At 41.8% G+C, this 24,539-nt stretch overlaps 1 protein-coding gene across 3 annotated transcripts; it reads left to right on the top strand.

Annotated features, from left to right (window-relative positions):
- The first annotated feature begins 15,231 nt into the window (after positions 1-15,231).
- On the top strand, positions 15,232-24,473 carry PDZK1 (PDZ domain containing 1). Of its 3 annotated transcripts, none has more exons than XM_066208323.1 (9): positions 15,232-15,319; positions 17,064-17,275; positions 17,528-17,780; positions 18,856-18,992; positions 20,187-20,382; positions 20,618-20,814; positions 21,269-21,463; positions 22,237-22,403; positions 23,451-24,473. In XM_066208323.1, the coding sequence occupies exons 2-9, from the start codon at positions 17,066-17,068 to the stop codon at positions 23,683-23,685; spliced, it is 1,590 nt and encodes a 529-aa protein (XP_066064420.1). In that variant the 5' UTR covers positions 15,232-15,319; positions 17,064-17,065; the 3' UTR covers positions 23,686-24,473. The 3 variants fall into 3 exon arrangements, with proteins under 3 accessions (XP_066064420.1, XP_066064412.1, XP_066064429.1); XM_066208315.1 differs by having other exon boundaries at positions 15,233-15,319; positions 17,039-17,275; XM_066208332.1 differs by having other exon boundaries at positions 15,233-15,319; positions 17,039-17,275; positions 22,237-22,530; positions 23,451-23,624.
- Positions 24,474-24,539: the final 66 nt, after the last annotated feature.

Raw genomic sequence — 24,539 nt, 5'->3', positions numbered from 1 at the left:
AAAGTACACTTCCAGAGGGGAAGCTCCTGAGAATGAGGTGGCAGAGCTTCTCCAGGCTGGGAGAAGATGATGCACATCATTGTCTCCTGATTCAATGTCCAAAGGCGCTGTGCGAAAAGTTGAGGTGCAGCACTACAACACAAATGACAAAAAGGGAAGTAAGATTAAAAAAAAAAAAAAGGCCAACTAGCATACAGAATGCAGAAGTGTCAGACAGAGGCTCAGGAAGCCTCTAGCTCCCCAGCACGAGCAGCAGAATGCAATTGTGCCACAGACCACAGCCTTTTTGCTACCCCTACCACCAGGCCTGTGTAAGCTATGTACGTACATAGGCTACAGCCACATGGCTGTGTCTGTGCACAGCTAAGGGCTCACCTAAAAGACATGAAAAAACGTGTCTTAATTTGCTAAAAGTGTCTGTGCTGTGGCCATGTCAATGTGTATTGCTACATACATGAATATTTTAAAAAATCATTATATAGAGGTACAGCTTTATGCACACGCTTGGAGCTGCTGCACTCACAGCCCTCTGACACAGCAGGAAAAGTTAATTGGCTTGTTTGCAAAGTCTCCATCACTAGAAATCCGAGTTTTGTACATTGCTTCCACACTGTTTGTTGTCAGAGCTAGTTCATGGCTTTTGTAATGATAGAGTCTCTGGCGAAGTGATTTTTAAAATGCATCCAAAGTGATAAACTAGAGGCAACTTTGAACTATACAGGCTTCCAACAAACCTCTTTGAAGAGGATGATCTTCCCCAAATAAGGTAATTCCTCGTGTAAAAGAAGATCACCTATGGACAGCTGATTGCATTTTACATGGGGGGTACCTGCAACTGAACAACAAAGAAAACAACCTCACTCAAAGTCCAGATTCAGTGAGTCCAGCACCTCGACTTCATCAGGGTTATGCATGTGTGCTGCAAAACTTCTCTGAAGTAGTTTTAATGCAGTTAACAAGGGCATAAGGAACACACGGGGTGAGGTATCCTGGCTGAATGCATATCTGGACAGTTAGCTTGAAAATCCATTTTCACTGAAATGCTTCCAGACATTTTGATCTGGAAGCTTTGGACTAACAGTCTGTATTTCTTTATAGGCTCTAGAAACATGTATTGCACAATCTACTCAAAGTTTATTTTTGCTTGTTTACACAGGGCAGTTCTGAGATGGATAAAGAACTTCCATTCTTTCCTGTGAAACAGGGAGATGGCATTGCCCTGGCATGGGACAAGAAACAGGCAACATAGATTTCTGAGCTGGTCCTGAAAGAAAACCCAGATCTGGCTCTATTTGTCAAGGACAAGGAGAGGTCATACTGACTTGTGCAAGACATCTTTATTGGGGAAAAGTCAGTGTTTTCTTACTACAGAAGGACACTCACAGAATGCCTCCCTCACTCTCCTTGGGCCACACCGTGACTTAAAAATGCTGGTTAGACCTTGGCCTTGATGAACTGCACCAGAAATCAGAAACACTGTCTGTTCCCAGGAACTAGTGCTGTCTACCAAATTTTGGTTTTTAACAAAGAGCTTTAGAAACTTCTTTTTCTTGCCCAAATAACAACCTGAGTTTAGCCCTAAGCGGTTGGTCAACTCTGGGCCTAAGTTTAGCAAGGTGGACCTCTCTAAACATTGAGAGGGCCTTCCTTATTCCTTTTTATCCTTGTCTTTTCCCATCTTTACGCTTCTTCTTTCCCCAGCCTCAGTGTAGATCATTTGTGGTTGATTTTAGTTTTAGATTGATTACATTTTAGCATGATTTTTCTCTGTGCTTTAACCATCTAGTAAGCAGTAGAGCAAGCCTTGCCAATGTGTTTTGTCGCGCTTTCACTTCAATATTAAACCTGCTTTTGCCAAATCCTTTGATTCTTTGGGCCACATAAAACACTCATTTTTGACAAAAAAAATCAGCATTTTCTTCTTACTCAAGGCTATTCATGTCACAGAATTCCTAGTCTTGATTATGTGTCCTCTATAACAGTACCTGCCTCTATAACTGTTGTTCCTAATAGACAGAATGCACGGGTACTTGGAGCTGGAATTTCACTGATGCTCCCTCCCTCAATGTAAAGTGTCCCTCTAGTGTCTCATTACTCACAGACCTGCTGCAAGCACCTTGTTTTTTTATGACCCTTCAGCTCAAGGACTCGTATTCACAGTTGTTGCAAAGCAGGGTATTTGGAAGCAGCTTCTGTGCTTAAATACAGCATGGAATACCAAATGCCAAAGAGTTAAAAATCCCCCTGAGCTCAGGAGAACTGGCTCTTTAAAATTCCTACTTCATCTTCTTGCAAAACCAAAAAATAATTCTCCTTAGTCTCTCCACAGCTATTCCTTGTAGTTGCCAGGAGGTGGAAACATAGCTACACCAACCTACGGGAGAAGCATCGTGCTGATGTGCAGTTGTACAGCGTGCTGCCTGCTGAAGAATGGTGCTAAAAATATCTGCAGTCCCAATTGGCTCACTGGAGCCCAAAACATAGCGTCATACAATGCTCTCCCTCCACATCACTTTCCCCCACCCAGCAAGAAATCCATACTGCTTGCTATAGGTGCCCTTAAAGCAGCTGGTTCTCTCAGATGTGACTTACACGTTTATTTCAGCAAGAATCCCAAAGTCAGGCTGCCTGTGATTGAAAGGCTCCCACAGCAGCAGCCATTGCAGCCCTTCACGACTGATAAACAATCAGATCCCTTGCAAAGTGACAAGGAGATAAATTTTCACTTGGTCTGTGTGTCTGCCTTGACACTCAAAAACATTACACGTATGTCGAGGTATGACAAACATGGCAGGGATCCGCAGTGCCCATCAGACAAGCCTTAGTCATCACAGAAACAGATACAGGTGTAACCATCTTCCCCTTGTCATTTGGCAACAAATTTTAAGGCCTGAGAGTGAAGTCCTTTTACAAAAGGCAAATTTACATCAATACCTTGGAAAAGGGGAGAGGGACTCAGCAGTGTGAAAAGGCTGTTGTAGCCAAAATAACTTTCAAAATATCACAGAGTTGGGGAAACTACTACAACTTATTTTGATTTCTGTTTATACAAGAGTGAGTTTGATTTTAACTTCATTTCTGCTCCCTGTGCATTCCCCACCTTGAGCTCATCCCACTGAGAGTGTTCTCAGCTTTCCCAGAGCAAGCCAAAGAGCACAGAGGATGGACTACAAATGAGCCAGAAGCTATTTCAGAGGTGAGAACAAGACAGGAATTCCTTCTTTGCACAGAGAGCAGCAGAAGAAAGGAAAAAAACTCCCTGCATGGGAGGCAGGTCCCAGAAAGTACAGCTGGAAAAAAAAATGGGAAAGGGGTGTCAATAAATAAATAGACAATGCCAGAAATCCACCCAAGAGACTTGTGATTTTATAAAATCAATCATACACCTTATTTTCAGGAAAAAAATATAAAAATATATGTATATATTTTCTTACCTTTGACATAGACAATTATCCAAGATACCATGAGCACAGACCATGTTTTCCCAGCCCAGAATCCACCCTCAAAGCTTTGCTCCTTTCCTCATAAACCTCTGTACTCTCTGTGGAATTCACAATGCCACACCTGATACAACAATGACGAACATGCAAATAAAAGTCTGCAGAATTGCATCTTTCCTTACCTGAAAATTGGCGTCAAAAAGGTGAGTGAAGCCATAATTCTCATTTTATTTTTAGTGAAAATATTTTGGAGAAAACTTAAAGAAGGAGAAAAGTGACTATAAATCCCTACATTTTAACAAAACTGGGGAACAGCCTGGAAAGAATATGAACTGGTTTCTCAGCCCAAGCCAGGTAAGAACCAACCCATAAAGCTCTAGGAGCTCACCACCTTGGCTACGTAGGTCAAATAGATATTCCCTTCTGCTGGGGGTATGGAGCTGAAGTCCCTGGGCACGAGTAGAGGACATCACACCATGTGACCAGTTAAGACACAGAAATGATTGCACAGGGGCTCTACCACTGTGTGTTTCAGCCTCCCCAGCCTTTCTGCACAGTATTTTTTTCTCTTCTAACCTATGAAGCAGGAGAATTTAAAAAGCACCTCAAAAAGAGCAAAGTAACTCCCAGCAGCGGCTGCCACAACTCCAGCTAAGCACCAATCCTCCCTGAGGTCTACATACAGGAAAATGAATTCCAGGGGTGATAAGGCCGGGCTGTCTGTGTACACAAAGCTTTCAATTTAAGAAAATTCGTAGATCTTCATTTTAGATAAAATAACTTTGCTGCCTGTGAATGCAGCTGTGGATATGAACCCAGAACAGCTGCTAGGTGAGCTGGGGCAGACCTGCATCTAACCCAAGACTAACACACATTTTCCCACACTGCTTTTTTCACCCAAATTCTTTCAGCTCTGGTAACGGTGCTCAGAGTTGAAATCCCATGGGAAGCTATTTCCATTAGCTCAGAGAAACCCACAGCCAATCTAAAACAAACTCCTGGCATTTTTCATGTGTCAGCCTTGCATTTAGCATGCACAGATGAAGAGAGAGAGGAGTATGAAACTCATTGCACATGTCACAGCGTGGCAGCAATCAATTTCAGTTTCACACCCTAGGAGGAGAGGATACATCTTCATGAACACGGTTTTTATCAGGCAGAAATTTCTGCTGAGACACCACTCCCTCTACAAGCAAGCCCCTGGGCACACAGAGCTTACCTGTTACACTCACCCTACTGAAGTGGCCCACAGCAGTTAGGAAAATATTCTTTATGTTGTTTCTGCACTGATAGCAAGCAGTGTCTGACGGGTTGACCTCCCATATTTTCAGAAGTTTTCAGTGAGGATGTGACTTTTGCCATGGGGTCTGCATTTTGTGAGAGGTGCAAGCATTCCACATCCTTTCCAAATCCTGTCTCATTTTCCTTATTAGCTCTTTTATGCTGGTGAGCCTCAATTTGTGAATTGTGATTTTTCTGGTGCCTGATAAGGCAGTTCAGATTCTTTCCTTCTTCCAGACATTTTGTGGCAGATGAATAAATGATTTGCAGCATGCTGTGTTCTGTGGTGGGAGAGTGCAGACATTAACTGAGCTGACCCTTGTGCCAGGCCAATCCCTCTCCCACCCCATTCTCCACTTGTTAATGCACTGTAAAAGGAGGGGACATCCTGTGCTTCAGATGTGCACAGAGCACCCAGGATAACAGGCAACACAGTGAAAACAACACTTTTTCCTTCACATGAGAGAACCAGAAAATCTATTTCCTAACATAGATCTTGCAGCAAAGGCCTTGTGCCAACAGAATATTCTCTACAAGCTTCGCTGTTTTCATAAAAATGGAAGATGACAAAAGCATCCTCTCTTCAAAAAATAAGCAAGTGAAAGCATCAGGGGAGAGGGATATTTGGGACAGCTGTTTGGTTTTTTTTTTTCTTCAATTTGAAGGTTTTTCCTTTTATCAAATATTGAGCTGTTCCATTGAAAGATAATCTAAAAATACTGATTGGCTCAAAATAATTCTCTTTTGGCACCAGGTTTCACCTCCCAGCTCTCCGGGGAAAATTGAGCATAGAGAAAACAAAAGACTGAAATACATCATGCCTCAATAGAAGCTTATTGCAATAGATGTTCCTTCTTTCCCAGAACCTGGGCAGCACCTCCTGGCCACACCAAGTAACTCCTAAAGTGGACTGAAAAAATGCCAAAAGCAAGCAGAATTCCTCTGTAATTGTTTCTCCTCCTCAAGAGGGCACTTGTATCAAATTATTTGGCTGGCAGAGGTAAGATCCTGACTCCCACCAATATAAATATATAGAACAACATGCTACTGGCATCTCTTTTTGAATGATGAAAAAAAAATCAATTCTTATTACTGTAATTTGCACGTTGGGTAGGAGAATTCTGATGTGAGCATCAGAAAAAAATAGAGCAATTCTGAAAGAAAAAAGAATAATGCTTACCACAACATCCTCCTGTTTCAGACTAGCGTTAAGAAGCAGGAGAGCTTCTCTCTTTACTTCAAAATATAGATTTTTCTTTTTCCTAGAAAAACAAGGCTGTCTTTTAGAAACATCTTTAAGTGCCAGACCAGCAAGTGAAACTTGGCACACTGCTGGAAAGGAGAAAACAAGAGTGGTTTGCTTGGCCCCCATTTTCCAAATGGGTAGGTGGCTTGAGAGGTTTTGTGATTCAATAGAAAACTAAAAATCAAAAGAAAGTGTTTGTTTGCTTGAGGATTGATTTTTTTCTTTCCCTCCTCTCACCTTAGCCATGGAAGGATTTCTGGTTGCTCCACATTGCCTGGTCTTTGTAAGCTTGTGCTTGTGTCCTGTGCGGTTGTCTGAGTTAAATCAGTTATTTTGGGTATGCCCTGATCTTCTTGTTGGCAGGGGAGGGCAGCAAATGGGAGTGAAAATCACAGACAAGCATTTATCTGCACTTTTCTATACCACACAGAAATTCCTCTGTAGGCTGTACTTGCAAGAAGTTACATGTCTGGATGGTTCCTGTGTTATTTTAACCATTATATGTATTTTTCACTTATCTTTCAGCTCTCTGTTGGTGTTTTAAAAGGGTACACATTGCACTCTCCGGTGTCAAACTTTCAGTTATGGGTCAGCTACCCAGGACCAGGAGATTTTGTTGGCTTTTACTAACTAAGGCCAGCTTGGCTCAGCCTTTCCTGATGACCCAGTGATTTTCAGACTCTTAAAAGACTCAGAAGACGTTTCAGCTTCAGACTGCAAGAAACAGGCACGAGCTCAGTTGCTCTTTTAACAACTCCAGAGGTGCACAGAGCCCAGTGGCTCATGGAAAGGGAATAATGGGAGCTGCCAGCTCACAGCCTCTGCAAGCCATTGAAGCAATAAAAACTCTCATTACTAACAAAAAGCAGTTCAGTGTCCCAGACAGGCTTACTGAGAATGTAAACTCTCTGAGCAGGGAAATATTCGCTTCCAGAGCTGCTCCCAAACTTCCTTAAGAAGACATGAAAGGTGCTGGCTTGAGACCTCAGACACAAGCAGCAGCCATTCACAAAGCATGCACAACCCTGAGAGCAAAGCAAGATGGTTTTTTTCTCTTCTCTTTCCACTTTCTCATACCCCATGCCACTCCCAAAGCAATCCCTTCTCCTGCAGAGCAAGCAGTGGACTTTGAAGTCCATTCAGCACTGGGCCTGTCCATGCAGTGTAATCCCAGGTACTCAGTCTCCTCAGAGATGCCTCTGGATTCATATTCACCAGCAAACAGCACTGGACATGTCTCTGAGGTTTTCCTCTCAGAAAGAGGGTAGTGAACAACCTTTTTATCTGAGAAAAGCCTCGGGAGGCTTGAAGCCAGCACTGTGAGCTGCACACACATTCTCAGCAGCGTTGGAGCTGAGGAGCACAGGAGGACAGTGTGCTTAGGGCTTAAATGAGGGGGGAATCTCCTATTTCAACCACAAAAAAAAAGCAAATATCAAAGTATCAAAGTTCCTCTTGATGAGCAAATCTAAATATGTGCCCATTTGTTTTAAGGCAAGCGAGACCTCCTCAGACAGCCCAGCTTCGGTAAATCCATCAGATCCAATGCAACAGGTAACAAATTTCATTACAGGGTTGAAAGGCAATCAGGACTAGGAGAAAAACAGATCAGACAGTGTTGTTCTCCACTGTCCTCCTGTATCCTGCATGTGTCCTGCTTTAGGAACAAACCTCCTCTTGGAAGAAGAGAGAAAAAAAAAAAAAGGATGGTTTGAGTTCTTGTGTGTGTTGATATTAAATCAAAAGACTAAACAGTGATAAAATTTAGCTGTTGAAATCCTGATATTTTTATCCTTTGTTTAAAAAAAAAAGCATCATCATGGGAAAAATCCATATCCAAACAACTCAGTGATGACAAAAGGCACCTTTTTACCCTCCTGCTTTACCTCAGTATCAGACTTAGTTCTCTGGGTTTGCTTTTCTAGAGTACCACTTCAGTATTACGTATCTTATATGTTTGCTTCTATAAATAACAAATGGGCTGTCAGTTTTACTTTCTTATATCAAGATAGAAAAATAAAATTAAAACATTAAAACATTAACATCAAAACCCAAGAGTTCTATATTGAATTAAAACAGGATACCAATTAGTGAAAAGATGCACCTCTTTTTTAATCAATATAACAAAATTAATTATGTCAATCAAATAACAAGTATGCAAACCTTGAGAAATCAATACTGCACTGTAAGCTAAATTAATTAAATATATAACTTTACAGTGTTGCAGTGGAACATCAGAGTAACACAGCCAAGTGATCAAGCACTCAAACTAAAATAAGAGATTATTGCCACTAAAGTAACCCTAGGAGAGTTTAAGACATCATTCAGTTTCAATTACCTTACTTAATATAAATGCACTTAGAGTGAGCACTAGGTACTTTTTATTACAGGAGGGTTCATACTCTATCATTCCCTTTTTCAAAAGGACACAGTGAGCTTTCAGAAAATGTCTAACAGTTCAGTCATGCAACAGCTTAAAATGCAACCATTATTATGAGAAAATCTAACTCAGTGAGAAGTTGTGGTTTAAGTTTAGGAAATCATTAAAGAACTCTGCTGGGAATCTCTCATGTGCACAGAAAAATGAAAACCAAGAGATAACAGTGTAACTGCACCCTGCAACGCAAAAAAAGAAAAAAATACAAAAACCATGAGAGCAGGATAAACTCTTTGCTGGTTACCTTCTTGGGTTCTTGTCACTGGCTATAAGGACTCAAACCCTAAAATTACTGCCATACACAGGAGTTTCCTTCAGGCTTATGCTGGTTTCCCCAGTGACACAGATCTTTAAATTCTTCCTCTGCTGGATGACCTGCCAAGGAATCAACTTCAGTTGTGTCTGGGGATAACAGGTTTTTTTTGGTTTTCCTTCTCTGATCTTTACCTCTTGAAAGAGCGTGTCCCACTCACTGCAGCTCTCAATCCAGTTCAGTATTTCAGGGTCATTTGGGATAATTTTTTAGGCCCAGATATAGTCATGTCAGGATGATCCGGGTGATTTTCAAGGCAGGCAGTAAGCTAAGGTGTAGGTGGGTATTTTCTAGGAAGTTTGTGTCATCTTCCAGTTAAATCAGGGGCACAAGTTCTGCTGTAACCAAAACTGAGTTTACTCTTACAATCAAACCAACCTTATTTCCAGGTATGCATTTATTGAGATTTATCCTATCCTTAGTACTTAGGCATGGTTTCCTGGTAGGATCTGTTGCTTATTTGAAGGGAATTTTTAAAGAATAAATATAAGCTCATACAAATTCTACTGGCTTTTACACTATATTAAAATAATTTAATTTTATACTATTTTTTTATTTATTAATCTTGCATTCAAATAGGGGTCTAGATTTATATCCCTCCCAAAGCTTATAATAATGGTTTTCAATAGTTACACAGGAAAAGGGCTGCATTCTGCATTTCTGCAGTGCCAAACATAGCAGTAGCCATTTCCTTTTCATGATAACAGATAACAAGCCTTTCAAAGCCACAAAGTGACAAGAACTAATAAAGACCAGGCATTATCCACCCTCACGTTTCTATTAAAAGTTCTATAAGCATCACAAAAGCCTCATCAGAGCAGAACACAATAGTTCTCCCAGCACAAAAGCCAATATACAGTGGCCAAGGAGATGGAAACCTACAGGAAGTTTGTATTTCTCTTTGCCTTCAAGGCTACATTCAGATTTTTCCATTATGTTCACTGATCTCAGATAGAAAGGTAAATGAATGCTAGTCCAATTTAAACCCTTCTTGCTGCAAGAGTGAATGCACCCAAGGAGAAATCTGATGCAGAAGTTAGATCCTGATTAGCTGAGGCTGAAACACCCAAGCACTCCAAATATCAGTTCAGCCTGATCTTAGGGTAATGAAATTTCAGAATAGAGTCTTTACTGGCAAAGTGAAATTAAACACTGACCACTACAGAAAGGTTAATGCAGAAATTAGGGGCATTTCCTTGGAGGATTAGAGACTTGGGGAGTGGGAATAGGAGGAGATGGGACACAGGGAGCAGGAAGAGGAATGGAAAACGGGAAGAGAAAGAGGAATCGGTGCCCTTAAGCCTGGATACTTCCAGCCTCACAGAGCTGTATTTCTGGAGGAAGAGTATATGCTTTCTTTGGTAATTGTATAAGCACCTTTTCATCGTACTTCTCGAGGAAAATAGTGAATTAGACATAGTGGTTATTATTTATACATTACAAAAGCTTAAAAGTAAAGGAACACAGTGTACTGTCAAATTCAGAAATCTCTCTCCAAAGGGCAAGAAATGCATATGCAACAGAGAGGTAAGTAACTTGGACTTTTCATTCAGAGACTAGGGGGAAAAAAACCAAACCAAACACAAAACAAAACGAAATTTATAAGAGTACATACTGTAGTAAAAAGAAAGGTCCATGAGCTGGATGGGAAAAGCCAGACTTGTAAATTTATGACATGAATTTTGATGTCTCGGCATCTTACATGTCCAAAGAGTACCAAATGATACAGCAATTGAAAGGCAAAACTGAAGAAATACACATCCAGAAAATGTCCAATGGGATAAGCTGGAATGAAAAGTCTTCTCAAGGTACCAGGGCCTGTGGGAAGAGGAGAATTCTGAAGGCATTTCCATTCAAGCAGCATTAATCACCCCAACATCAGCTCCAGTTACCCAAAAAATGCTGCAGACAGCCTGATTGTTGTGCATGCATGTAAACATACCCATATGTGTACTGCCATTTACTAGAACAAACATGTAGCTCCACCGAAAAAAGTCTACTTAGCTTGCACAAGACCTCATTTTTCAGACCTTTGAATTTTTGCCAGGTTTTTAACACTGATTTCAGTCTGACATGCAGAAAGAGAAGACCTCATAGTTACCTCAGTAGTAAATTCTGCACCTAAAAACCCAAATTCGTGATCCATACAGAACATTCTAAAGAAACATTGTTGGGAGTTTATATTCTCCAGTAAAAAGGACACTAGGGAAGACAATTCAATATTTAAAGCTCAAAGAGCAAAGCCTGGGGCAAGAGGACTGCCGCTGTAGTTCCTTACTGACAGGTCCAGGGGATAGAAAACCTCTCTTTGCTGCAAACACAGGGACAGCAAATAATTTTCTTTCCTCTCCTACTTTTTAGGAAGACATAAGCCCAAAGTGCTCGAAGGAGGGGTATTCTCCCCTTCCTCTAGATCCTGCAAAACAGTAGGATTGCAACATTTGCTTCCTCTCCTTTTTTTTTTTTTTTTTCTTTTCTCTGAGTCTCTTTAGCATGTCAGAAGCATGCGGGTCACCAGAAGAGAAAGAATTAATTACCACTTGGCTCTGTACAGGATGACTGATGAATATTCATTTGGTAGCTCAAGTGGACTTTGCTTCATGATTAAGGAGGACTTCAGTGAACCAAATATTTCTACGACCAAATCACATGGTGCTTTATACAACACTTGCCAAACTAAAGTGGAAAAACCACCACTGGCAAAAGAAGGGGCAAAGGGAAAGTGCTGCAGTGATTTTGAAAGGTTTAAATACAGGAACAAATAAAGCATGCTTCCAAATATTTGACAATGAATTTTCATGAACTGCTTTGTTATGCATCCAAGAAAAGGATGCCACTGCAAAGAGAGAAGTGAGCCTCAGTGGTCAGCAAGTCCACAGTAAGCAATAGGTGAACAAGCACTATTTAGAAATCCTCATTACATGAAATTTTAAGGGACGTACATGCTCCCAGGCAAGAAAGTGAGTCACCATCATAAAGAAGGAATATTTTTACACCAAAATAGCCACATAAACCTTTTGTCAATAGAACAATGCTGGCAGTGTTACAGATCCTTTGAGCCCAACTTTATTTTCAGAACCAAACATACAAAGTATATTCATTCAATTTTAGGGCTAGACTCCTTGTAAAATTGTATTAATAACAAAAGGCACCTTTTAGTGAACTGGACTTTGTAAATTTATTCTCCTATTAAAGACATTAAACATATACTTCACCTGTGAATTTACTAAAGTCAGAGATCCCAGCAAGTACCAAAATTAAGAACAAAGGTGCTTCCCTCCACTCACCCAACACACTGAGGAAACCATGTGAACACTTATAACTACTAGAAAACGCTTATTTCTGACCATTTTTGCTAACACATGAGAGCTTCGCGGAAATTTTTCTAACCAAACATCAGGAAAGCTTTGGCAAAAAGAATTTACAGAAAATATTTTGTAAATGTTATCCCACAGGATAACGCCATGACACTAGAAACAAAGGTTCATGTACTACTACAGCCAGGCTACAGTTGGAAAGGGACACAATTTGGAGAAAGCAGACCCCCTAAATCTAGTCCCTTTGCTAACAGAACCACACCACCTGAGTCACTGTTGCCAACTCCTGCAATACAGGAATATTGTAAATTAAGAGGGTTTTTTTCAGATTTTTCCACTTTTCACAGTGTTAAAAAGTAAGGTATCTTCTTTCTTTTTTTAGTTTTGTTCCTCATTTTTGTAGATGCATGGATATGCTTGAGAACACTCTTGCAAAAGGCTCAAGAGCCAGAAAGGAGACATTACAAGCTGTCTTTACTCTGATCAATTTTCATATAATTTTCATTCTACTGGTGGAAGGATAGGAGAATTATTGAATTTCTGTGCTTCACAAACATTTTACATTCATGTAGCACCTTTTTCTTGGAAAAATCCTGTCGGGACCCAAAATTACCTCACTTGACTATCACAGTGGCATTACAGTATGAAAAAATGAATCTTGATTCAGGTGCTGTTTCCTTGTTTGCTGACCTGTGATCCTTGTGAAGTTCCCATCTGTGCTGTGCTTGGCTGATGAGGCACTCTGATGTCCTTCATCATCCAGTCTGCCTGAGTTGTGTGAAAGGCTGCAAGCAGAGGACAGGGCAGGTTTGACTTGTCTGGTTCTTACAACACCAGGGCTCTCTTACTTCACTTTGTAGGTTTGAAGTTGTACCAAAAGGAGCAACTCCAAGCCACAACAGCCTGTAAATCCACTTAGAGTAAGTGGATTACAGTAAGGCTTTTACAACATCAATGACTGTCATGTTGCAGCACATTTGGGTTATGATCATTGCTATTACCTTTCCTTTGAATTAAGCAGTTGGAGCAGACAGCCAGGAAAAACACAGGTATTACTTCTAATAATCCAATTCCACAGCAAGTCAATGAGAGAAATAAGTGGTTTTAAAGCTTTTTAAAATTGAATTAGATTTTTTTTTATCAAGAAGTTCACAGGGTCAGTTTAGTAATTACCTTGGTATTCTGAGATCTCAGATTTAGAGGTTTCCACCTGCATTAGAAACACCATCATGTCAGGTGGTGTCCATAAGTATATCCTGCACATGCTCATGGATCATGGATAAGATATGCCCTTGTGACAGACCGACCCCAATCAACAGCCAAACATCCATTCCCCCCCCCCCGACTCCCTCTCACTCCTTTCCTGATGAATGGGGACAAAATAAAAGAAAGGCTAGACTTATGCATTGAGATAAGGATAGCTTGATAGGGAAAGGAAACCAAAGCTGCACGTGCAAGCCAAAAAAAGTGGGAATTCATTCCCTGGTTCCCATCAGCAGGCAGATCTCTAACTACCTTCATGGGAAGCTACACCTCAACATGCACAACAGCTGCCTGGGAAGACCACCATAACCACAAACAACTGCCCTTTCCCTCCTTTTACCAAGCTTTAATGCTGACCTCAACATCAAATGGTGTGGAATATAGAATAACCCTTAGGTCAGCTGAGGTCAGCTGTCACCACTCTGTCCCCTCCCTGGAGTCTGGGAGGACTGAAGGGGAGAAAAGCCAAAAGAGAAAGCAAACACTACTCCACAGCAGCCAAAAAAGTGGTGCAGCATCAACACTGACTTAGCCACAGATGCAAAGCACAGCACCATGAAGGTTGCCAAGGGATGAATTTAACTCCATCCCAGCCAGACACAGTACAATCTCAACCCCTTATTCCACACCATTCATATCATGTGTGATGTGAGATATCAAAGTCTCCTCTGTCCCCCTTCACATTGCTTCATTTCTAAACCCTACTCAAACCTTTCATTATATCTATTTATCTTTCCTGGAATTGCTTCTTACCAACACTTACAACTCATACTACATACCTAAACCATCTTTACATCCTACAGTCAGCTTTATACATCCTCTATAACCACTATACCTTATCCTTTGACATATAGACAGATATTATTCTCTCATTCCATGCACTCCCTCTCCCAAATTTCCATAAGAACAGTCGATTACTTTGGTCCTATCTGTTAAGGGGACCACCGAGGACAGCACCACGTTGGATTGTTAAGCAACAAGACCACTTGGGGCGGGTCAGCACTGCACTCACATGCAGTGGTGCAGCTGGTTCCTGGTGAGGCTCATTCTCTGTTGGTTCACATGATTCCTGCTGTATTCTTTCCTACACCATACAAGTCAAGTAATGGATTCTTTTCTGCCAGGGATAAATCTCCTTGAGGTACACTGCAGATTTCCACTTTCTCCTGCACCAAGCGCACCTGGGTCCCTGAGCAAAGACAATCTCACAAATGCACTTTCCTTTTCCCAAGGCAGAGCAACCCACACTGCCTTTCCCAGTGCACCTCCAGTGAAGCCAGTTTGCCATGCCTCACCATATTGACATCACAGACACCTCCCTCCATCTGCTCCAGGGAATTTTCACCTACGTGGGTCACTTGATTGCATTGCACATTTCACATGTGTAATGGCCTCAACAGTCAGGGCCCACCCCTCAATCACAAACCCATTTTTTTCAATGCATCTCTTCCAGTTATGGTCCTTATCTTGAATTCTTCAAGCTTTTTCATCCTGTTTTCTCCACATGTCCTATAGAGGAAGGGGGTGAAAGTGGCTCAGTGGGCATCTGGCTGCTGGTCAAGGTTAACCTGCCACAGTCTTTTTTTTTTTTTTTTTCTTTCATCCAGCAGTGGGCATACAGATTTTAACCAGTAATCTCCTAACCTGCAAGAAAATGCTGCTGGCCCAGGTGAATCCAGCACAACCCAAACCTGCTCCCTTTAAGACATTTCTCAGAGCAGGAGAAAGCTCTTGCCCAGAGCAAAGGTCAGGCTTGCCTCAGATGACCTCCTTGAGAGAGTTTTTGAGTATAAATAGGTAGGACAAAATGTAAAGTTGATGAGAAATTCATGTGATTAGCACTTCTGCCCACAAGGACGAGACAGCCTATAAAGGTATCACACATTCAGTGAAACTTGGTTAAATAAATCATCTTTTAAATCAACCTTTGCCCAATCAAAGTCCAGCCTTACTTATACGTACAGCCACAGGAGGAACAGCAAAAGACAGCTCCAGTGAAGGCTGCTCTACATAGATAAACAGGTAAGAAATTCCTTTTTTCCTAACGCCTTTTCCCTTTGAAAACTCCTTTTTGCAATACAAATAATTTTGCACAGATCAAAAGGTGTCATATGCAGTGCACTGTAACCTTCTCTCCACTTGTAAATATGAAGAAATAATTTTTCCCATAGAAGCCAACTATTTCTCCAGTTCTGTGTAGTACTAGTTTTGCATGTTAATTTCTGGAATTGTCACAGATTCCCAGTGTTTGTCAAGAAAAGCTGCTTTGAATTGTACTTGCAACTGATACAGTCTGCTGTGTTCAAATAACAGGGAAGTTCATCCCTTTATTGGTTAATGTCAGTGCAATACACAGAGACTCAAAAATGCTCAAGGCACCTGACCCTGGACCACAAGTGAATCCTGATCTGCAGGCTGCATATCCTTGCAGGCTGAAATTCCTCTGTTCTCCAGCTCCAGTGACATCTGTGCCAAACTCACACCACACATCCATGCTGTTCTATGTGCTGCCCAAGTAACATCAACAATGCAGCTTCAGCTCCCATAGCAGAGTCTGCAGCATGGGTAGACACAGCAGTGGCTCTGCACTAAGTTGCTCTCACAGAAGGATTTGACTTGCCAGCAGATCTAAAGAACTGACTTCCATCAGTAAAGAGACAGAAAAAAAAAAAGTCTTTCCAGTAAAATATGGTTGCTAATTACCTGGATTTTCCAGCTGGAAGAATTTCAGTTCATATTCGTGGATCTTTGGCAGAACAACATCTTGGGAGATGTTCCCTGGTCCCACCTGTTATTCACCTTCCATATGTGGTATTCCTACACGACAAACTTCACCCAAACCAGAGTTTAAGATCACAGAGCAGTTTAGGTAGGAAGGGACTTTCAGAGATTGCCTGGTGCAATGCCCCATAGAAAACAGGGCCAGCTTAGATCAAGTTGCTCAGGGCCCAATCCAGGCATCTCCAAGGACAGAGATTTCACAGCCTTTCTGGGCATTTCTAATCGTATCTAACTGCTCCCAAGAGGAAAAGCTGTCCTTATGGATGCCTGGTTGGAATTTCCCTAGCTGTGCTGTAGCCTGTGTCTGTTGCTTCTCATCCTCCCACTGTTAATTTCCAAGAAGAGTCTGGCTGTGTTCTCCATACAATCCAGTTAGGCAGTGGGAAGATACGCATAAGATCTTCTCTTTACTTTCTTCCCAAAACTGAGCAAATCCAGCTCCTCAGCCTCCTTAAATATGTGCTTCAGAACCAAAATCCCCTCTGTGAACTAGCTCCAGTATGTCAATTACCTGGGGAGATCAAAACTGGGGGCAGTAGTCACATGTGCTCTCCCAAGTGACAAATGGAGGGGAACAATCCCTTCACTCCAGTTACAATCCCTTTACCCAAAACTTCATTTCCTCTGTAAGATTTAACCCTGGCATTACACCCTCTCCTCAATCTTTACTATGTTTTCACAGGCAGACTTTTCTTGTTTCAGTTCTGCATTTTGCTTAACTTCTTTTGCAATACAGGGACAAAAAAAAAAGCAAGGAGGGTCAGGGAAAACGGTTTGGTTGCTTTGCTCTAGCCTTGTTAACTAAATTCAGCTTTGCACAGCTGGATTTCCTGTGGCAAAAAAAAAACCCAAAAAAACACCACCAGAAACACACCAAACCCCAAGAATTATGAAGCAAACCTTCTCAACATGTAATTAGAGGGAATATATCCTAGGTAAGCTGACTGTTCTTACTCACAGGTATTTTTCCCATCGTGTATGGTAGAGATGACTTCTTCTCTGCAGCCCCGGGAGTGCAGAGTGACCAAGAAGCCCCAGAAGAAATACGGCTTCTTCCTGCGCATCGAGCAGGACACCGCCGGGCACATCATCCGCAACGTGGGGGACAACAGCCCTGCCCAAAGGGCCGGCCTGAGGGATGGAGACAGGGTCCTCAGGGTCAACGGTGTCTTCGTGGACAAGGAGGACCATGCACAGGTACAAACTTGCTCATTCTGGGATCCACACCATGCCCCCATTTCCCAGGCCCACGGCTGCTGTGTGAGGCTTTTTCTTCCAGTTTTTATGGTGAGGAAATGCAGGAGCAGAGTCAACTGCTCTGAGTATCCATTGCCCTGCATCATTCATTACCCACCACAACAAAGACGGTGGACAGTGCAGCCTTTCCCGGGGAAAGCTTTTAGCTCCACCACTCAGGTGCCTGCTTCCATTTCCCCTTGCCCATTACAGGTGGTGGAGATTGTCAGAAGCAGCGGGAATTCTGTTGTACTCCTTGTTCTGGATGACGCATCCTACGAAAAGGCACAAAAGGAGGGGGTGAACCTGGAAGAGCTGGGTCAAAACGCATCCACAGGACAACAGCAGGAGCAGCAGTGCCCACTATCCACAGCCAACAGAGAAACCACTGAAGCTCCACAGCCCCGGCTCTGCTACCTCGTGAAGGAGGAGACAGGATACGGCTTCTCCCTGAGAAGCACAGAAGGTAAGAGCCTGGAGAAAAGAAACTGGAGATATATATAGAGAGTGAGATAGAGATATAGAGAGATATATAGATGATATATAGATATATAGATGATATATAGATATATATAGATATATAGATATAAAATTGGCAGCAGGGACAGAGGCAACCACAGTTAACCCGTGGGAGTTAATGGGGACACACAAACTGTTCTTGCTAACAGAAAGAAAGTGACAAGCGGCAGGGTGAATTCAGATCCATCTCCATTACATTTCTGTACTGCAAATGCAGCGCAAGATTTTTGGAGGACCATGCCTCTCATGGGGTGGAAAACAGATGAAAAAAAAAAGAGAGAGAGAGAAATACTAAGCTGTTTTCTGCTTGTTATTTAAGCCCACTTAACCAAACCAAATTTACAGTCAAACACTAGATATACGCTCAATGTGCTATGTTAAGTCCTGTCCCGTTCCTCAAAATCACCTCAGGAATCAGCACAGGAGGTTCTAGACAGCTGTAAGAAATAATTTCTCTGATTTGTGAGTTAATTCATTTAGAAAGAAAAGGATTTTGAACCTTTTCCATATATGCCTTTTTACCAAGGCCAGTCAACGGAAGAGGGAGGTCTCCTGGAAAGCACCACCTCTAAAGAGCCCTCTAAAGGGTATTTTGGAATGCAATATAATTGAAGGACCAAAGATAGAAGGCTTCCAAACACAGGAAATTATGAAATGTAAAAAAACAACAGTAAAAGCAGCTCCTCTCTTCAAAATGATGGGGTTACAGGAGGGTGGGAGGGAGCAGGAATCAAATCCCTTTCAGCTATGTTAATCAGCCCCTTTGCACTCCTGGTAGGGAAATAAACACCAGTTTGAGCTGCAGATCGTGAACAAATACCTCCCTCCACCACTGAAATGATTTTTCCAGGCCAGAATATGAGACAGAGGAGTGTCTGTGTGGAAGGTTTGTGGTGCTCCTGTAATCTGCGTGCAAGCAAGTGCAAGAGCCTCTGAGGACATCAGTGCTGAGTTTCCTTAACCACTATATTCAGGCCTATTGCAGTGACTTACCCTGAGTAATGAGTTTTCATTTATTTTAGGACAGAAGGGGTTGTTCATAGTAGAGCTTTCATCACAAGGAGCAGCTGCAAAGGCTGGTGTCCAAAATAACGATCGCCTGATTGAAATCAATGGAAAAAATGTGGAAAATGACACACACGAAGAAGTGGTGGAAAAGGTATTGATTTATCTCCTGTTCTGGCCTGCTTTCACAGCAACCTATCAGGGTTACTAAGGAGGCCAGGCTGGCTGATTTAAGCATTTCACAGTAAATCTTGGGAGCTGCTGTTCATGTACCATCAACACATCAGCACAGCCCTCTGTGCTGGCTCTGTTGTCAAGCGGCCTCCTGAGCTGCCTGTCAATGAACACTGCCATCAAGACAGGCCAAAGAATGCTAAATAACACAAGTATTCTGCTGCCAGGAACCCTATTAAAAGAATTTATTTCCTAGAAGGCCTGGAAATGCTCCTAATGGCAGGAGGGCAAGTCATCAGATGTGGTTTCCAGGGCAGGAAGAGGGAAGCCTCTGATGATACAGTCAGCATGGAGCAGGTTTCACTATTTTAGACAGTAGTCCCTTTCTCCTGTGAAGGAGTCTGAAACGCATGAAAATTACTGTGCAACTAATTTCACTAATTGGCTGCAAAGAACATTGCTAATGAGGCTTCCAGCTTTCCACTGTTGGCACTGCTAAAATGCAGCTGGAGCTAAAGAGATTTCCCAGAGCCATGAGACTCCAGCATTCCAGCAGCATTCAGTGCACACGGCTAACTGTGGAATCATGCAACACCTGTGTTTTGCTGAGCTGCTGCAACACCAGCAGCAGAGTGACACTGGTTAAGATGTGTAAAAAGAACACCCATCAGAGTAGAAAGGACTAAGAGAAAGATTTGGAGAGGTTGAACAGATAGAAAAAAAACCCCTCACCTCAGAAAAAGTAATACAGGGAGACCGGAGGACCAAGAATGATGGAAATTAGACTCCCATCACTGTAATCTAAAATAGTGGCATAGGTGGCACAATAAGTCTATATTGTAGAGTTCCACACCTCCAAATATTATCTACTCAGGCTCCCTGGATTCTGCAGCACTGTATGGCCACCGCCACGGCCCTCCACAGGTGATTCCCTACAGGTCAGGAACACAGTACAAAATACGGAAAATTTTGTCACATATTACATGCCTCTGATTTTGTCATGGTCCAAATTTCTGACTGGAGTGGGGAGAAAGAAAAATCAATTTGTAGTAGCATGGCCTGGACTAACAGCACCCAGACTCAGCTATGTATCAGTGCACCAGTTACCAAATATCCTCAGTTCCCACCTGCTGTTGAAGGGGTGACATCTGAGACTGTACATGTGCTGTCACAGGTAAAGAAGTCTGAAAATCATGTTATGTTTCTACTTTCAAATGAAGAAACAGACCGCTATTTCACAAGCCAGAGGATGGCACTGAGCAAAGAGAGCGCCAGCCTAAGGTTGCTTCCCCTCAAACCACGACTTATTGAGATCCAGAAAGGAAAAAGCGGTTATGGATTTTATCTTCGGATGGAACAAAACACTGGTGGTAAGATCCAAGTTCACAGACAGCCCATGACATTTGCTGTACCATTTCTTCCTACGTGATGTTTGCAGCCCTCATTCTCTTTGGCTTCTTACCAGCCATCTAGGAGAAATCCTCAGGGAAAACAGCCTCAACCTGAAGTGCAATTCTGACCACTCACCTTTGCCATGCTTTTTAATGTCTTTAATACTCACCAAGCTTTGCCTTCACAGCAATCTTTCTCCCGTTCTCATCTTAGACCACATAATCAAAGATGTTAATCCTGGAAGCCCAGCAGCCATGGCAGGTCTAAAGGACAATGACATCTTGGTGGCTGTCAATGGCGAGCGTGTGGATGGGCTGGATCATGAAAGCGTAGTGGGAAAAATTAAGCAGTCTGAGGAAAGAACCTCCCTGTTGGTGGTGGATAAGGAAACTGACAGCATGTACAAGCTGGTAAGAAAATGTAAAACTACTACTAGGAATTGGTAATTTATCACAATGAAATAGCCAATCTGCTCTAGCACTTTTTCAGATTGCAGGAAATCTAAAAGACACCTGTATTCCAGCAACTCCACTGGTACAGGAAGTCACTAAACACCCAAATCTTTGGCCTCTTCCTGATTTTTCTAGACATTACTGGAACAATTCTAAATTCAAACACTTCAGAAGAAAGGTTAAAGTTTGCTGTTAAGACTCAAATTCAGTTATATGACTGTGTAACCAATTATGAATAACAAAGTTCCCTTCCCACATAGATCAGCACTGTAGTTTTCCACCCAGAATAGGGAAGGATTCTTCACTGTGGCTAAACTTTTGAGTCATTAACGAAGTTTCAAACAAAATACGTTTGAAACAGATTTCACAACAGAAGTTTTTATTTTAATGTAGTTTTTTTCACTTTTTCCAGGCTCAAATTTCCCCTTTCTCATACTACTACAAAGCACAGGATTCAACCCCAGCTAAAATGGAGGAAAGAGTGGAGTTGCACACTGAGCAGAAAGTAAACCACAAGCCAAGGATCTGCAAGATGGTGAAAGGACCTAATGGATTTGGCTTCAGTTTAAACATGATCAAGAACAAACCTGGCTTTTTCATCACTGAGGTACCAATGAAGAATGAGGAGCAAGGAGAAGCTCAAGTAGTCTGTTGGGCAGCTTCCCCCCCTCCATCCTGCAAATAAATGCAAGAAAAGCCACAAAAGTCTCTTTTCCAATGTTCTCAGATCAGAGCTGGAATAGTTTAAGTCAGACTGACATTGTTGGCCCAAGATAAAAAATGAGCATCAGAAAACATTCCTTCCTCTGTTAGACATCTAGAGGGAAGGAGAATTCAGCTTTTGCATAATTTTTACCTTTACTCATAAGTCTGGCACACTAGAATTAGTATTTTAGAGAGAATTGGTTTGTACTGGAGAACAACTTAATTATAGGAGAGATGCCTTTGTCCTACTTCTACCCACTTCTCTGAATTCCACAGCTGGTAAAAGCCAAACTCCTTCTGTCCCAGATTACATCTGTAACTTCAGCTTTCTTGAGAGGAGGGGTTCCACTCATGACTAAGGATCTGTGAATTGTACTAAACTTTGAAGTTATTGGACAGAGACCTCCAAACAGTTAGAAAACTGTTTTTCCACCTGTCTTCATGCCACATTCTTATAATGCAAGTCTAACAAGATCAAGAAGCATCGTAAAATCTCAAACTGATGGGCTCCATGTTTATTATGTCTGGGGCCATTGCCCATCCCAATTCCTTCCTGCCCCATGTATCTCCCCTTTCCCCATGCTCTAGGGAGAGCAGTAACACTACTAACCCTCAGCTGTTACTGCATCTTTCCAAGTCTTCTGCCAATATCCTGCTTTGAACTCCCTTCTGCAGGTACAAAGCCAGGAGCCAGCTGGCAGAGCAGGTGTGGAAAACAACGACTTCTTGGTGGAAGTGAACGGAGTGAATGTGACCAACGAATCCTACGACAAAGTGGTGGCAAGGATCCAAAGCAGTGGGGACACATTGACACTGCTGGTGTGCAGCAAAGATGCTTACAGGTACTTCCAAGGCCAAAACATTCCCATCACAGCCTCCATGGCAGATTCAGACCCTCTCGAGTCTCCTGCTTACACAGAAAACCATCCAGCAGAGCCAGAGAGGAACTCACCTGAGCCAAGGGAAAGGGTGAGTAATCCTGCATTAGGCAGATGCTGAGGGATCACACAGGGCATAGGAAAAGAACCTTTTCTTTAGGTAATAAGTTTTTCAGAGCTAGGATTGTTAACTTGAGCCTGGATTTTCTCAAGTCATTAAAAGGAAAGCTGTTAATTATCACAACTCTTCCCCACACATAACGGGAGTATCTTTAATGCAAGATTAAGTCATACAAAGAATGCACATACAAGAGATTTTATGGAAAAAGATAATCCAAATACAGTAATCCCAATGATGGAAAACAGGCAATACAATTGTGGAAGTGGAGGGGAAAGCACTAAAATACACAAAAAAATTTAACATTTTTGAAAACCACATGAAATATTTCAAAATGGACCATTTTGGAGAAGGAACAGCAACTGAGAGCTTTCTAGAAAATGTGCTGATTTGAAATTATTTGACTCACTTCATGCCACTAGGAAGAATCTGTAGCATGACTAAAGTCAGAAAAGCAAGAAGGTGCTACTTCTTAAACCACTTTTAACCCTCTGTGTGGTCAGCCATAAATACTAAAATGCTTTTTTTCTGATCATGCAAAAGAGACAAAAGACTAATAGTGCTTCCCATTTATTTTTTGTTAGCCTTGTCTGCAAGTTTTTTCAAGAATGTCTTAGTCCCCAAGGTGCATTCTGCAGAAGTTAGCACAAGTTTTGTGTTCAAATTGAGCAGATATGGGAATTCAACAATAGAAACCCGCTATTGAACAAATTTCTATCAAAATGTACTTTACCAAAAAAACCCTTCAACAACAAAAATGCTATTTGTTGGTTCATTCTGCCACCTAAACAAGTGTGTGATTAGTGCAGATGAAAACAGGAGTCTGCAACAGTGCATACAATCAGACATGTTTACAAACTGAAAATAATCACATCTTTGTTATTCCTCTGCAGGCAGACTCATCCTCCTCCTCACGATCAGCTGCCTCCACAAGAGCTGATGGTGACAACAGTGATGACACAAAGTTGTGAGAACACAAAACTATGCCAACAACAACAAAAAAGAAACCTGCCAAATCTTTTCTTCAGTTCTTCTTTGCTATTCCACCTCTCAGAACTTGGCTCTTCCAAGGAATGCCAGAGCCATAATGGACTGCAAACTCTTGCTGCAATAAACACTTCAGTGTAACTTGTATCCATATAACACTCTGCAGCTGTGCCACACTGGCATAATTTCTGCTTTGTGAAGTGAGAACCCAAGTCACTCACTTCTGAAAAGGCTTAAAGAACTGCAACTTTATAATTAAGTGTCCTGCAGCAGAAGCTGGAAATGTTTTACAGATTTGTAAGCGTCTTAGCCTGTTACGGATAAGCTCTTAATAAAGACCAATTGATTTCTGCCCATCTCCCAGGAAAGGCAGCTCTCCCCCTAATCCAAGTTCATCACCTCAATCTCTGCAGCATCTCTTTGCTTACAGCAGTACAGCTGCTCTGAAATGGCATAAGCCCAGGTAGTCTGTGCATTATGATCCTTTTCCCTGCTAACACTGCAGAAATTTCTTTCATTCAGCTAACTTTGTAATTCACAACTCAAGATGTTTAATCACTATTCTGTCTCCTCTGGATACAGCTGTAGATTGGAATAGTGTATGTAATTCAGTCATGCACGTTTATCTAACCCCAAGTCACCACCATGTTGTCTTGAATGTGACATAAATGGTCCTGTAATACTGCTGCTGTATCTTTGCCTCCTTGCTGGACACCAAAGACAATACTGAAATAAATTATGTAGAGTGGTTATTTTCCCCCCTCCAAGTCTTACTCTCACCACCTACAATTTATGTTCCAGAACAACTATAAAACAAAGCCTCAGAGAGTGGCCATGGGAACCTAAAAGTTTAAGTCACAGGAATAAAATTTGTAACATACAATGTAAACAAGGCATGGCAGTGGTCTTCAACTTAACACTGAACTCTAACAAGGAGGAACCCAAAACTTCAGTTCCACTTATGGAGAGAGAGAAAAAAAAGTTGACACTCAGTA

Source organism: Chamaea fasciata, unplaced genomic scaffold, assembly GCF_029207755.1.
Source record: "Chamaea fasciata isolate MVZ Bird 193981 ecotype frontalis unplaced genomic scaffold, bChaFas1.0.hap1 SCAF_2, whole genome shotgun sequence".
Taxonomy (NCBI): Eukaryota; Metazoa; Chordata; class Aves; order Passeriformes; family Sylviidae; genus Chamaea; species Chamaea fasciata.
Note: the sequence above shows the minus strand (reverse complement) of the source record. Positions and strands in the feature narration are given on the sequence as shown.

Bases quoted from the DNA above. Each gene is read 5' to 3' on its own strand.
- PDZK1 (XM_066208315.1), top strand. From the start codon at position 17,057: ATGGTAGAGATGACTTCTTCTCTGCAGCCCCGGGAGTGCAGAGTGACC. The intron at 17,781-18,855 runs GTAAGAGCCTGG...CATTTATTTTAG, and splicing joins CTCCCTGAGAAGCACAGAAG to GACAGAAGGGGTTGTTCATA. The intron at 20,815-21,268 runs GTAAGAAAATGT...CACTTTTTCCAG, and splicing joins CTGACAGCATGTACAAGCTG to GCTCAAATTTCCCCTTTCTC.